The sequence below is a fragment of the Pan troglodytes genome, chromosome 18, assembly GCF_028858775.2.
Source record: "Pan troglodytes isolate AG18354 chromosome 18, NHGRI_mPanTro3-v2.0_pri, whole genome shotgun sequence".
NCBI lineage: Eukaryota > Metazoa > Chordata > Mammalia > Primates > Hominidae > Pan > Pan troglodytes.
Genome location: NC_072416.2, coordinates 45,350,699 through 45,365,334, shown reverse-complemented (window position 1 = coordinate 45,365,334; position 14,636 = coordinate 45,350,699). Strand labels below are relative to the sequence as shown.

General features: G+C 35.4%; 1 protein-coding gene across 2 annotated transcripts in view; it reads left to right on the top strand.

Annotated features, from left to right (window-relative positions):
• Positions 1 to 14,636, top strand: part of ITFG1 (integrin alpha FG-GAP repeat containing 1) — a 255,382-nt gene that overhangs the window by 71,967 nt on the left and 168,779 nt on the right. For both annotated transcript variants that reach the window (XM_520622.6, XM_054669342.2), the window contains exon 8: positions 607 to 688. In XM_520622.6, the coding sequence (XP_520622.2) occupies positions 607 to 688 (82 nt within the window). The remainder of the gene's footprint in view (positions 1 to 606; positions 689 to 14,636) is intronic.

Below are 14,636 nucleotides of genomic sequence, written 5' to 3'. Positions count from 1 at the left end.
TAGGCACCTCTGCTTCTCAGTCAGCACATGGCTGCTGTTGCAATCCTTTGCTTCTCTTCTCATTGATATGTAAACTTGAGTTGATGGATTGGCCCTTTAAGGATCAATTAAATTCTCCTCTCATTTCAATATCTTTTCTTAATTGTTCCCAACAGAATCTTCTTCCCTTAAAATCTGCAAAACATGTCTTTGTACTTATACTAATTATGTGTTACCGTCAGAAATCCTATTTTTCTGACTTATATTCTATCTCCCAACTGGACTGTAAGCTCTTTGAGGATAGGAACTAGTTTTATAATTCTTTATATTTCCAAAGCCTTCCACAGTACTTGAAATTATTACTCTCTGAAATTATGGTGATGATTTGGTAAAAGATACTAGAATTGACAGCAAGGAAAGCATGCCAGATTCATATTTTCTTCCTCAACTCGCAGGAGTTTCCTTAGCTTCAAAATAAAAGTGAAACAGGAGATTGGAATAATTTTTGTGCAATACAACAAAATACTGAAGTTATTTATTTCCCCAGTTCAGTTAGAATGCTTTGTTTTACACTTAACAAATGAGTGGATTAAGATGGTCTAATTCAAAGTTTTCTTCATTTAACAGGATGGAAACTTCTCTGTCAGTACTATATTGGAAAAACCTCAAAATATGATGGTGGTTGGACAGTCAGCATTTGCAGACTTTGGTAAGATTTGGTAAAAAAAAAAAAAAAAAAAAAAAGGCTTTTGCCTTTCCAATTCTCTCCTTCTTTCTGTTCTATTTATATTAATTCCCCATAGCAGGAAATAACTCCAGGGTCTTCAGAGCTATTATAGCTTCAAAAGATGCCTATTCCATAATAGTATCGTACGTGACATGTCAATTCCTTAATGAAATAAGGAGAAATTTATGATGTGTTTAAAAAATAGTTTGATACTGTTTGCAGAAGTAATATGCAAAACAAGAAAATCTGAGACTTTTTCTAGAGAATACCAGGTATTAATTACCGTAAATTCTTCACATATATACAACATATGGAACAAATAGAAGTGAAGGAGTTAATCTGACCTCTTAAAACCAATACTAAAAGCCATTTTTATTTACAACTTAATTTTAAAGCAGAGTAATGTCTATTATGAATTACCCAAAAGAGGACATATGAATTTCTGCTTTCCGTAAGATTCTGCACAATCAAGTTCACATTGGTCAGGAACTTCCAAAGCATATGTGGCTCTTTTTATCATTTGTCAGAGTAATTGTATGAGATGGGAAAGTGGTCTGCCCCACCTAAAAGCTGTTCAGTGCTTGTTCCCATCCCACTGATCCTTCATTATGCCAATAAACCACCGTAGGCTTTCCTCAAAATGTAGATGAGACATCACCATGTTCAGATACCTCAGCTTCTTCATATATAAAATGGGAATGACAGTAATATCCACCTCTAAAGGCTATTATAAATAGCACAATGTAAATGAAGCACAGTGACAGGCTTATAGCAAGAGCACAAGAAGTTAGAGTTTGAGCTGGGTACAGTGGCTCTCGCCTATAGCCCGAGCTACTTGGTAGGACTGTTTGAGCTCAGGAGTTCAAGTCCATCCTGGGCAACATAGTGGAACCTCATCTCAAATTGTAGTTTGAGTCTATTCATTGGACTTACATGTTTTTTGTTCTTGTTGCCTCTGCTGCTCTGTATGCAGCTAACTAAATCAAGTCACTGTTCAGTGTCATATGGATGTATCCCAACACAGCTAAACCAGGAGGTTTGATAATGTCATATCATGGAAATTTTAACATGAATCTCTATGTTGTCCTGTATTTTAGTTATATTGAATATTACGTTAATTTTAAGTAAATTTCTGTTGCCTTTACGGTTTTTAATGCCAATAGTCAAGTGATAGAACACATGACGTTATTTTTTGGAATTTGCTGGCTAATTTGATTAGCTAGATTAATAACAGCTCTATCTGCAAGTCTCTCTTTAGGAAAAAAGTGTATATGTACTATATAATTTTCAGGGAGTACAGAGATCTCTCTGACCCCCTTAAGCCCTGGTTAAAAACTCCAAATTAAAGTTATATCTTTTATGATTGTGTGTTTTATATCATAAAATGCCTTACTTTTAACAGAATTATTAGTAGCTTTACTTTGAGGATTTTTTACAATTTTGCTAAACATAAACGTTTGCATGTTAGTGTTTTTAAGATGTGCAGATTATAAGACACAGTCAAATTAAGAAACATATCTATTGCTCCGTGTTTTTAATAGCTTTGGGTAGTTCATCAGTAAACTTTTTTAATAGTACACTTTTAATAAATATCACACATTGGCTTTTTAAAAGTTCATGTATTTTTAGTTGAATATTGGCAAAAAAGACTGCTGGGTCCAAAAATATGAATATTAACATATCAAAAATATGCATTTTTCCTGTGAAAAGTGTACATTTGAATATGTTTGTGAATTGCATCCAGCCCTCCATCTTCCTTTCCACCTACTTCCTTTGAACCAAAACAAGGGAAGTGACTGACAGCCAGGAAGTCAGCATGATTCAAGAAATTTACCATTCAGTTGATAAAGAGTGCACATGCTTAAATAAGTGATGTAAGTGACAAGAAGTCTGTACCAAAGAGAAGTGTTTAAATGGCTCCCAGCTCACTTGTCTAAAAAAAAAAGAGACGACTAGAAAGGAACAGAGCCAAAGGGTAATAATGGTTTTGTTAAAGTAGGAAAATAGATTATCTTATTCCCTATTTTCCAAATTTTGTTATGTGGCTAGAATAATATGTTAATTTAATAGCAAAAAAGTAAATTATAGAGAAGTAGTAGTCAACAATGGCAAGAAATAAACCAAAGTATATACTTACTGCCCAGTAAAAAAAGTGTTATTTTTATCATAGAACTTTTGAGTTCATGTAAAATTGATACTATTTTCTGAGTGGCATGAACGACTCATTTAGAAAAGGTCATGTATGGCTGGGTGTGGTGGTTTGTACCTGTAGTCTCAGCTTCTCGGGGCTGAGGCAGGAGAATTGCTTGAGCACAGGGGGTCAAGGCTGCAGTGAGCTGTGGTCAAGCCACTGCACTCTAGCCTAGGCAACACAAGTGAGACCTCATCTCTAAAAAAATTTTTTTTAAAGAATGAAAGAAGAGGTTGTGTAGTTTCACAGGGTCTTTAACACCAAATAAAATGTAAAAGTTAGACCTCTGAAAAAAATTAAACTTCTATTATGCTTTAAATATTGTGCTGAATACTATGTAAGAAAACTGATTTTAAAGGTAACATCCTTGTCTTTAGGAATTTTACAGGCCTGGTGCAATAGTTCACACCTGTAATGCCAACACTTTGGGAGGCTGAGGCGGGAGGATCACTTGAGCTCAGGAGTTTGACACCAGCCTGGGCAACATGATGAAACCCCATCTCTACCAAAAATACAAAAAAATTAGCTGGACGTGGTGGCACAAGCCTGTGGTCCAGGCTACTCAGGAGACTGATGTGGGAGGATCACTTGAGCCTGAGAGGCAGACGTTGCAGTGAACAGTGATCGTGCCACTGCACTCCAACCTGGGTGGACAGAGTGAGACCCCCTCTCAAAAAATAAATAAATAAATAAAAAAGAAAGAAAGAAATTTATAGTCCAGTTGGGAGGACAGAATATGAATATGTTAAAAAAAAATACAAGAGTAAAGCAACAAGTAACTGCCACAATATAAGAGAAACCAAACTGCATTTCATTGTTGATTATGAAATTAATGCCATGGAAAAAGTGCTAATAAGTCTTGTGGAAACATAGATTATCCTAAGCTGAGAAAGGGTACAAAAGCCTCATGGAAGTGGTGAGATTTTGTACTGGACTTTGGCTAAAAATATGTGGAGACATAAAAATGGTTTGGTTAGTGACTAGTGAATAAACCACTTTGGGTTGAATCGACAGTTTCTGTAAAAATATAGAAGCATAATAAATGGCCTGGGAATCCATTGGATTACCAAATGAATAACAGATGAACAAATGTTGATTTTATTCTGTAGAAGTGATGGGAAATAGTAGAACAATTTTGAACATCTCTTTGTTAATACCTTTTTTATTAACTTCAGAAAGTAAAGTTGAACAAAATCTTCTGGTCTGGTGGGATATGCATAATGTAATGCTTCTTGAGCATGCAGTAGGAGTTCAGAGGAAGATTATTAGAACCTCTGAAGTGCCTGAGATTTTGATGTTAAAAGAGAGGCAGATTTAAACAGTCTTAAAATGCAGTATTTTCTAAAGGTGGAAACCACTCAGGAGACAGGTCAGGGCATGAGGTGGTGAGAGCCGGAGCTGGACTACATCAGTATGTGGAGGGAATCAGTAAATTTGCTGATTAGTTTGACACTAGAGAGAGTAAAAAGTAAAAAATTGACTCTGAATTACCTAAAAAAGGGCGATACTATTCACAAAGATAGGTAAATCAGGAGAGGGAGCTGGATTGGGTACTGAGATGCTTTAATGTTATCACATTAATCGTGCTGTAAAGACAACAAAGCCATCACATTTAGCAGACCTAAGATGAGGGAAAAAGCCAAGGCAGGTGTGAGAGCCCTTTAAGAGGGAAGAGGTCAGGACTGAGTTGAGCCCTCCAAACAAGAAGGTGTAAAATGGAGATTGACAGAGGGCTAAGGAGGGAGAAAAATGGGTGCTAAAAGGTGGTCAGAAACTATCGGCAGATACTAAAATATAACGCAAAAGAAGACCAAGAAAAGACCTTTAGATTTTCATTTTAGCAGGCTATTAGTGGCCCAAAAGTTATCATTTGCAGAATTCTTAGAGCAGTCCCTGAGTCATAGAAATTACCCAATAAATACTTGCTGCTACTGGTAAGTGTCAGATGAGGTTCTGGGCCCTGGTCTCATATTTGGAACATCTGCAACCCATAAATGTCTCTCATAGCTAAGAAATAATCAAGGAAGGTGTATCTTCTAGAAGACATGTTTTCTGTCTTGCCCTACTATATCTTCCTTTTAAACTGTATTTTAATCTTGAGTCTCTTTCTACGTAGGCTCTGAATATCAAATTCTAGAATTCCTATAAGGTGTTATCTCTTATTAAATTATATAGGACAAAAAGTCAATAGAAATTAGAGAAAATGGGTATCAATTTTGTATGTAATACTAGGTGTAGTGGAAATCAATAAAAGCTATAAAACTGAAGGGAAAACAGAAACCTTATACAGAATGTTAGCATTTTTTATAGATTGAATTATTGTAAATGTCATATAAATTTATTTATAAATTATACAGATCTCATGCTAACTGCTGTGTATCACATCTTCAGAAGGAGATCACACTTTCTTCTTCAAGTAAAGGGAGAATACTGGGCATGATGAATTGGGCCTTGGAATTTTCAGTCAGATCTAAATAATCCTATAAAAAATAAAGGAACTAATGAAAATGGAAAACTGTCATTCGTGAAAGTTATGAACATACTAGAAAATCTTGAACAACTTAAAGATAGTGTCATTGATGGTTAACCCCAAATATGATTCAATGAGTACACCCAGTACCTAGCACAGTAATCAATGACATTTAGTAAAGTAAAGGAGAAAGGCAGGGACACCCCACATTAAAGTTGTTTTGTGAAGCCTTATAATATTTGGTAAAGATTCAGATGTTAATTCTAAATTAACCATCGTGGAGCTGATTTCAAAGCATTTATAGCAATTATGCTTCCATTGTTTTATGGCTAGGTGTATTCAGTAACCATCTGACAAATTAAAATTGTTTCTTGTTCATGTTTGATCTGGAAAGTAAATCAGATGCGCCGTGTGTGGAAATGTAAATTTTATATTTAGTCTGAATGCTAATTGGTAATTGAATGTTCATATTCTCTCTCACAAAAGAATTTTAAAAATCAAATGCCTTCAAATAAACAGGTGATGATTATATTATAAAAGAAGCTAGAAAGCAGAAAGTTCTGGGTGCTATGCTTTCTGACTTGGTCTTATTATGTAAATCATTTAAGATTGGCTTTTGGTCCACAGTCTTACATTAATGGCACTCTTGTTTGTTTATTTGTATCTTATAGTTGAAAATTGGCTGCTGTTTTGTTAAGTAGCCCTTTTCATTAAAAAGGGACATTGAACACTAGTCAAAAAATCAATAAAACAGAGAAATGTTTGAAGTTGCAGATATTCTCTCTCAAATGTACTACTGTACCATATCACTGTCATTGCCAGTCAGAAATTATCCAGTAAATACAAATATAGAGTACATTAATATGTATAATATGGGCAAATTAGATTTAAGTGCTGCATTATAATACTTTGATATTCTTCGAATTGTATGGTACATACATAGGATTTAGTCAAATAGTTCAGTCTGTTTATTCTTTAAAATTGTGGAGCAATTCGTTTTCCTTCCATTTAGTTGCCTTTCTGTTTTATAATGAAATATTTTTATTGTGTACAAGGCATTGGTTAATGAATTCAAAAAATAGTTTTAGAGTTCCTACTATTTGGACTGGCTGTGTATTATATGCTTGGCATATAGCCAAGCGTCAAGCATACAAAAACCCTATTCTCATGAAGTTTAAATTCTATTGAGGGAAGAAAGACAAAAACAATTAAATTAATAAGGAATTATTAGAAAGTTGTAAGAGCTCTGAGGGAATTAAACAAAGGGCTCTAATAGGAAATGAGAAGGGCTATTTTAAGTAGCTCGTTGGAGGTTACATCTGATCTGAGACTTGAGTGAAGTTGTAGAAGGTTTTTGGGGAAAATGCTCCATGCAGACGGAACACATAAGTGAAGATTCTAAGGCAAAAGTAAGCTTGATGTTCAAGGAACAAAAAGAAGGCTGGCACTTGGCCAGGTCTTGTAGTGCTTTGTGGACAAAGGTAACAAGGAGTTTGGATTTTATTCTAAATGTAACTGGAAACTTCAAGGAGACTAGTTAAGAGGGAAAAGCTATGGGGACTTGGACCAGGGAAACCACCAGGAAATGGATAGAAGTAGTCTTATTTAGGACATATTGGAGACAAAGTTGACAAGAAATGCTGATGGATTAGATGTTGAGGGGAAGAGAAAAAGAAGACTGATTTCTAGATTTTTGGTTTGAACAACTCAGCGCCATTTGATGAGGTAGGAAAGGAGTAGGAAGAGGAGCTCTGGAGTTCTGTTAATTGATAGTTCTGTTTGGGACATGTTAAGTTTGAGATGTCTGTTAGAAGACAAAATGAAATACAAATGGGAGATAAAAGCTCTGGAGAGACACAGAGTTGGATATTCACATGTCCTTGTTTAACTGCCATTTAGAAGACAGATAATGGATAAATGAAGGAGCGCATGTGCAAAGCATCCTGCCTTTGTTTCTAACATTATAAATGCACCTGTGCTCCAGTCACATTGCCTCCTTGGTGTTCTGCAGATTGTCCCTCCTGAGGCCTTTGCCCTTGCTTATCCCTCTGCATGATATTCCTCATGACTCACCCCCATACCACCTTCTGGTTTTGCCACATCACCCTCTCCTGGAGGCCTTCCCTGACCACTCTATTCAAAACTGTAAACCCCACCCCCAGCACTTCTGCCCTGCTTTCCTGCTTTATTTTTCTCCATTGCAGACTATTGCTGACATGGTATTCATTCTACTCATTTGCCCTCACCAGAACTCCATTGGTGTATTTTGTCCACCATTATATCTCTCAAGCCTATAGCAGTGCCAGTCACATTATAAATACTAATGAATAATATTAAATGAATTATTTAATTAAATGAAAAATACTCTATTCAATTGGATATTAACTATTCAGTATTAACATTGAAAATTTTAAAATATTATAAATGGTTTTTAAGAATTAAGTTTAGGAAATATTAAGACCTTCAACTATAATCCTAAACCAGAACTTCTGAGATTCATTCATATGATAAAGATAAACATATCATTACTTTTGCTTATTTTGATTAAAGTTAAGTGATTAAAAATTGTTCTGAATCTAAAATGCATGGGTGCTGATTTCAGTAGGAGACATCCTGGATCCTTATAAATTGTTAATTCTTAGTCTTCCTATTTACATTTTCTAATTCATGAATTCTGACCAGTAGATAACAACATACATTATCTACAGTATTTACTGTTATTTAGCATTTAAATAGACAACTGTATTTGTACAGCTTCTTAATATCCTTTTGTTTTTTTATAGTGCCAATTCTGTTTCCATGTATTCGAAGTCATCATAATCAGTTAAAACAGTTCTCCCTCTAACCTGCGGGACCTTTGTCTCCCTCAGCCTACTCCGCTCCTATCCCATCAAAAAAGGACAATGCTGTTAGAAATTTTTGGTAAAACAAATATTTTATGTGCACTCATTGCCACAAAGCACCCAAAGTGGTGAGGTGTTCTTAGAGTACTCTTCTAATATTTGCAATACTCTTTCAAACAAATAATAAACCCAGGTCATTAGTATTTCCTTTTCATTCCATGTCTGTGATGATTGCAGTGCAATAGTTACCACAGCAAAAGTGATTAGTTCCTGAGTTTCTACCTTGTAGCAAAGACTTCTCTGAGGCATCTATCTTGGTGAGTCATGGATGCCAGATGTGATTCTGATAAATATTTTGAATGCTTTTTGATTGGAAATCATAATTTATATAAAAATTATAAAATGGCTGCTTCATAGTCTTGACTTTATGCATATTCAACATCTAAAGCAGACTAGGCTATATTAGTTTCTTTTAAGGTATACAAATATGAGGAAAAACTAGGACTCTATATCCCTGGAGCCATTTTGTACAGGTTTGCATATAGTAAATTCATGCCTTTCTAGGTAAGAGTGTTTTTTTCCTAAATATACCTCTGACATATTGTATTCTCAAGACTGTACTGTGCATTGCATTTAATTTATTTATTATTTATTTATTTTTTTTTTTTGAGACAAAGTCTTGCTCTGTCACCTAAGCTGGAGTGCGGTGGCATGATCTCAGCTCACTGAAAGCTCCGCCTCCCAGGTTCACGCCATTCTTCTGCCTCAGCCTCCCGGGTCGCTGGGACTACAGGTGCCCGCCACCACGCCCAGCTAATTGTTTTGTATTTTTAGTAGAGACGGGGTTTCACCATGTTAGCCAGGTTGGTCTTGATCTCCTGACCTCACGATCCGCCCACCTCAGCCTCCTCCCAAAGTGGTGGGATTACAGGCGTGAGCCACTGCGCCCAGCCGCATTTAATTTTTTTAATGATGAATGGTATTATGAATGTATACTCAGCCTTTTCAATATTAAATTTAGCATACTTAAAAATGCTACGGGATAATGTTGTATTTTACATTATTATATTGCTATTTTGTAATTTAATAGATGGTATGTTTAATACTTTCTAATATAACCCACAAATTAATTGGAATATTTGTCACTCTAAGCCTACGCTAGTTAATATAATTGATCTATGATAAATGGAGCACCCCATGAAACTGTTCTGTTAACTATGCATAGCTCTTTCTTTTTTTTTTTAATTGCAACAGTACTATGAAAGTGATTATTGCAGATAACTTGGCTATTGTTAGACCTTACAGATACATATAGCTAGGAAGGACCAAAAGATGGTGAGATTTATTTCTCTATGGCACATTACACCTGAGAGGAATTCCCTGCCATGAGTCAGAGTGGCATAGAAGCTCATTATGAAGAGCCTAATGCCACTCCTAGGCAGAAAATATCCTGCCCTGTTTTCAAACACGTCTGACTTCCATTTCAACCCCATATTTTCCCCTCCGTAACTCCACATTTTCACTCTGTGTAAATGCCCCATTCATTGATAAGTCATAGTTGTGCTTCTTGGATGTAGGCATATACACAGCTTTTCTGTGCTTAACCTTAACCCAATGAAGAGCTGAATAATGAATTGATGGGTTGAATGAATGGTGGGTGATGGATGGATAGTGACTGAATGGATGAAAGTGCCCTTTACTACTTATCACTTATTCACAGCAATCCATTCCCTCCGACTCTCTCACAAAGCAATCCTATTTTCCTGTTCAGTTCCCTAGTAGCAAGACAGTTAGTTCCCTTTTAGTCCTTGTTACACACAGACAAGTGGACATTCTCTGTATTTAACTTGCCCCTGCCTATCATCACATCACCCTCTGTAACTAATATATGTTGAATTTAATCAAGAGAAAGCTTTCAAGTTTTTGTTAATCAGTGACATTGAAAGGATTTACAAGTTTTGTATATTGCAAATGTCTCTTTGCTTCTTTTTCATAATGCTCAAAAATAGTTATTTTTGGCAGAAACTATTTTATAGAAAATATTTTACATTTATCTCAAGTAATCTTTCCAAACCTTTCTGAGGTGAACAATATTATTTAGCCACATTATAGAATGTGGTAATAGGGGTTCACAGAAGTTAAGAAACTTGACCAAGGGCACATAGCTAGGGAGGGAGTGGCAGAGCTGGGACATGATCTTTGGCTCTGTCTCACAAGCTGTATCCTTACCTTAAACACTATACACTCCTTCTTCATCTGCATTAGTTTAAATTTTAAAATATGTTATCATCTTCAATAATGGTCACCAACAGTGACCTACTAGTATATGCTGTTTGCTTTTAGAACCATGTGTTTTGATAGTGAATCTTCTCCATCTGCTCCCTGTGGTTTTCACATATTATTTTTAGAATTTTTATACTCTTTGACCACTCTCCCAAGTCATCCATCTCAAAAATATGATTATGTATATCTATAATTCTAGAATATAATGTTTATGGATTCCAGAAAAAATAAACCCAAGCAATAGTGATTTTGATATAAAATTTATTAAAAATTGATTTCTGTTGGAATAAAACAAGCTTTCAGAATATAAATTTTTTGTAGGTTTTTGTAAATTTTTAGTTAACATGTAATAATTATACATATTTGTGGGATACAATGTGATGTTTCAATACATGTATACATTGTGTAATGTTCAAATCAGTAATTAGCAAATCTATCACCTCAAGCATCGTTTCTTTGTGGTGAGAACATTAAAAATAATCTCTTTTAGCTATTATGAAATACACAATACATCACAGTTACCTATAGTCACCCTACTGTGCAGTAGAACACCAGAAAGTATTCTGCCAGTCTTAACTGTAACTTTGTGCCCTTTGACCAAGCTCTCTCCATATCCTCTCCCCAGCCTCTGATAATCACTATTCTCTCTACTTCTATGAGATCTACTTATTTTAGATTCCACATATGAGTGAATTCATATGGTATTTATTTTCTGGGTCTGGCTTATTTCACTTGACATAATGACCTCCAGGTTCATCCATGTTGTTGTAAATGACAGGACTACATTCCTTTTCGTGTCTGAACGATATATCATTGTATATAGATACCACTTTTTTTTATCCATTCATACATTTGATGGACTCGGGTTGTTTCCTTATCTTGGCTATTGTGAATAGTGCTATAATAAACGTAGGGATATAGATATCTCTTGAAATACTGATTTCATTTCCTTTAGCTATATACCCAGTAGTAGGATTGCTGAATCATATGATAGTTCTATTCGTAATATTTTTTTAGGAAACTCCATACTGTTTTACATAATGGCTGTACTAATTTACATTCCCACCAACAATATGTCAGAGTTCCCTGTTCTCCACTTCTTCACCAACACTTGCTACCGTTTTTCATAATAGCCACTCTAACTAGAGTGAGGTGAGATCTCGTTGTGATTTTGATTTGCATTTTCTGATGATTCATGATGTTGAGCATTTTTTCATATACTTATTGGCCATTTCTGTGTTGTCTTTTGAGAAATGTCCATTCAGGTCTTTTGCCCATTTTTAATCAGAATTTTTTTTGGTTTTGAATTCTTTGGGTTCCTTATTAATTCTTATATTAACACTGTCAGATGTATAGATTGCAAATATCTTTTTCCATTTTTTAGGCTGTCTCATCACTCTTACTTGTTTCCTTTGATGTGCAGAAGCTTTTTAGTTAGCTGTAATCTCATTTGCCTACTTTTGCTTTTGTTGCCTGTGCTTTTGAGGTCTTATCTAAAAAAATCCTTGACGAGACCAATGTCATGAAGTATTTCCCCATGTATTTTTTTTAGTAGTTTCAGAGTTCTGAGTGTTACCTTTAAGGCTTTAACCTATTTTGAATTGATTTTTTTAATATGATGAGAAATGGGGGTTGACTTTCATTCTTCTGCATGTAGAAATCCAGTTTTCCCAACACCATTTATTGAAGAGACTGTCCTTTCCCCAGTGTGTGTTCTTGGTACCTTTGTCAAAGATCAGCTGGCTGTAGACGCATGGATTTATATCTGTATTCATATTCTGTTCTATTGGTCTATGTTTCTGTTTTTATGACAGTATCATGCTGTATTGATTACCATAGCTTTGTAGTATGTTTTAAAGTGAGGTATTATGGTGCCCCCCAGCTTTGTTCTTTTTGCTTAAGATTGCTTTGGCTATTCAAAGTCTGTTGTGGTTCCACACAAACTTCAGGATTTTTTTCCCTACTATTGTCAAGAATGTCATTGGTATTTTGATAGGGATTGCAGTGAATCTGTAGATTGCTTTGGGTAGTGTGGTCATTTTAACCATATTCCTTTGGTTATATTTATGAATTCTTGCGATTCATGAACACAGGGTATCTTTTCATTATTTGTATCTGATTCAATTTCTTTCATCAATTTTCTAGTTTTGTTATAAAGATCTTTCATCTCCTTAGGTTTAATCTCAGTATCTTATTTTTTTTGTAACTATTGTAAGTGGGATTTTTTTCTTGATTTCTTTTTCAGATAGTTTATTATTATGTATAGAAATGCTGCTGCTTTTTGCATGTTGATTTGTATCCTGCACCTTTACTGAATTCATTTATTAATTCTAAAAGGTTTTTTTTTTGATAGAGTCTAGGGTTATATAAGATAATGTCATCTGCAAACAAGAACAGTTTGACTGCCTCCTTTCCAATTTGAATATCTTTTAATATCTTTCACATAATTGCTCTGGCTAAGATTTCCAATTTTTTTTAATAGGAGTGGTGAAACTGGGCATCCTTGTCTTCTTCCATATCTTAGGGGAACAGCTTTCTTGCAACTTTTTCCTTTTCAATTGATGTTAGCTGTAGGTTTGTCATATATGGTTTTTATTGTGTTGAGGTACATACCTGCTATACCTAATTTGTTGAGAGGTTTTTATCACAAAGGGATACTGAATTCTGTCAAATGTTTTTTCTTCATCTATTATTGTCAGTCTCATTTATTGATTTGTGTGTATTGAACCATTTTTATGCCTCTGGGATGAATCCCACTTGATCGTGGTGATTCTTTTTTTCAATATTTTTTTTGATTATACTTTAAGTTCTAGGGTACATGTGCACAATGTGCAGGTTTGTTACATATGTCTACATGTGCCATCTTGGTGTGCTGCACCCATTAACTCGTCATTTAGCATTAGGTATATCTACTAATGCTATCCCTCCCCCCTCACCCTACCCCACAACAGGCCCCGGTGTGTGATATTCCCCTTCCTGTGTCCAACTGTTCTCATTGTTCAATTCCCACCTATGAGTGAGAACATGCGGTGTTTGGTTTTTTGTCCTTGCGATAGTTTGCTGAGAATCATGGTTTCCAGCTTCATCCATGTCGCCACAAAGGAGATGAACTCATCATTTTTTATGGCTGCATAGTATTCCATGGTGTATATGTGCCACATTTTTGTAATCCAGTCTGTCATTGTTGGACATTTGGGTTGGTTCCAAGTCTTTGCTATTGTGAATAGTGTCGCAATAAACATACGTGTGCATGTGTCTTTATAGCAGCATGATTTATATTCCTTTGGGTATATACCCAGTAATGGGACGGCTGGGTCAAATGGTATTTCTAGTTCTAGATCCCTGAGGAATCGCCACACTGACTCCCACAATGGCTGAACTAGTTTACAGTCCCACCAACAGTATAAAAGTGTTCCTCTTTCTCCACATCCTCTCCAGCACCTGTTGTTTCCTGACTTTTTAATGATCGCCATTCTAACTGGTATAGATGGTATCTCAATGTGGTTTTGATTTGCATTTCTCTGATGGCCAGTGATGATGAGCATTTTTTCATGTGTCTGTTGGCTGCATAAATGTCTTCTTTTGAGAAGTGTCTGTTCATATCCTTTGCCCACTTTTTGATGGGGTTGTTTGTTTTTTTCTTGTAAATTTGTTTGAGTTCATTGTAGATTCTGGATATTACCCCTTTGTCAGATGAGTAGATTGCAAAAATTTTCTCCCGTTCTGTAGGTTGCCTGTTCACTCTGATGGTGGTTTCTTTTGCTGTGCAGAAGCTCCTTAGTTTAATTAGATCCCATTTGTCAATTTTGGCTTTTGTTGCCATTGCTTTTGGTATTTGGGACATGAAATCCTTGCCCATGCCTATGTCCTGAATGGTATTGTCTAGGTTTTTTCTAGGGTTTTTATGGTTTTAGGTCTAACATTTAAGTCTTTAGTCCATCTTGAATTAATTTTTGTATAAGGTGTAAGGAAGGGATCCAGTTTCAGCTTTCTACATATGGCTAGCCAGTTTTCCCAGCATTATTTGTTAAATACGTAATCCTTTCCCCATTTCTTTTTTGTTAGGTTTATCAAATATCAGATAGTTGTAGATGTGTGGTATTATTTCTGAGGGGTCTGTTCTGTTCCATTGGTCTCTATCTC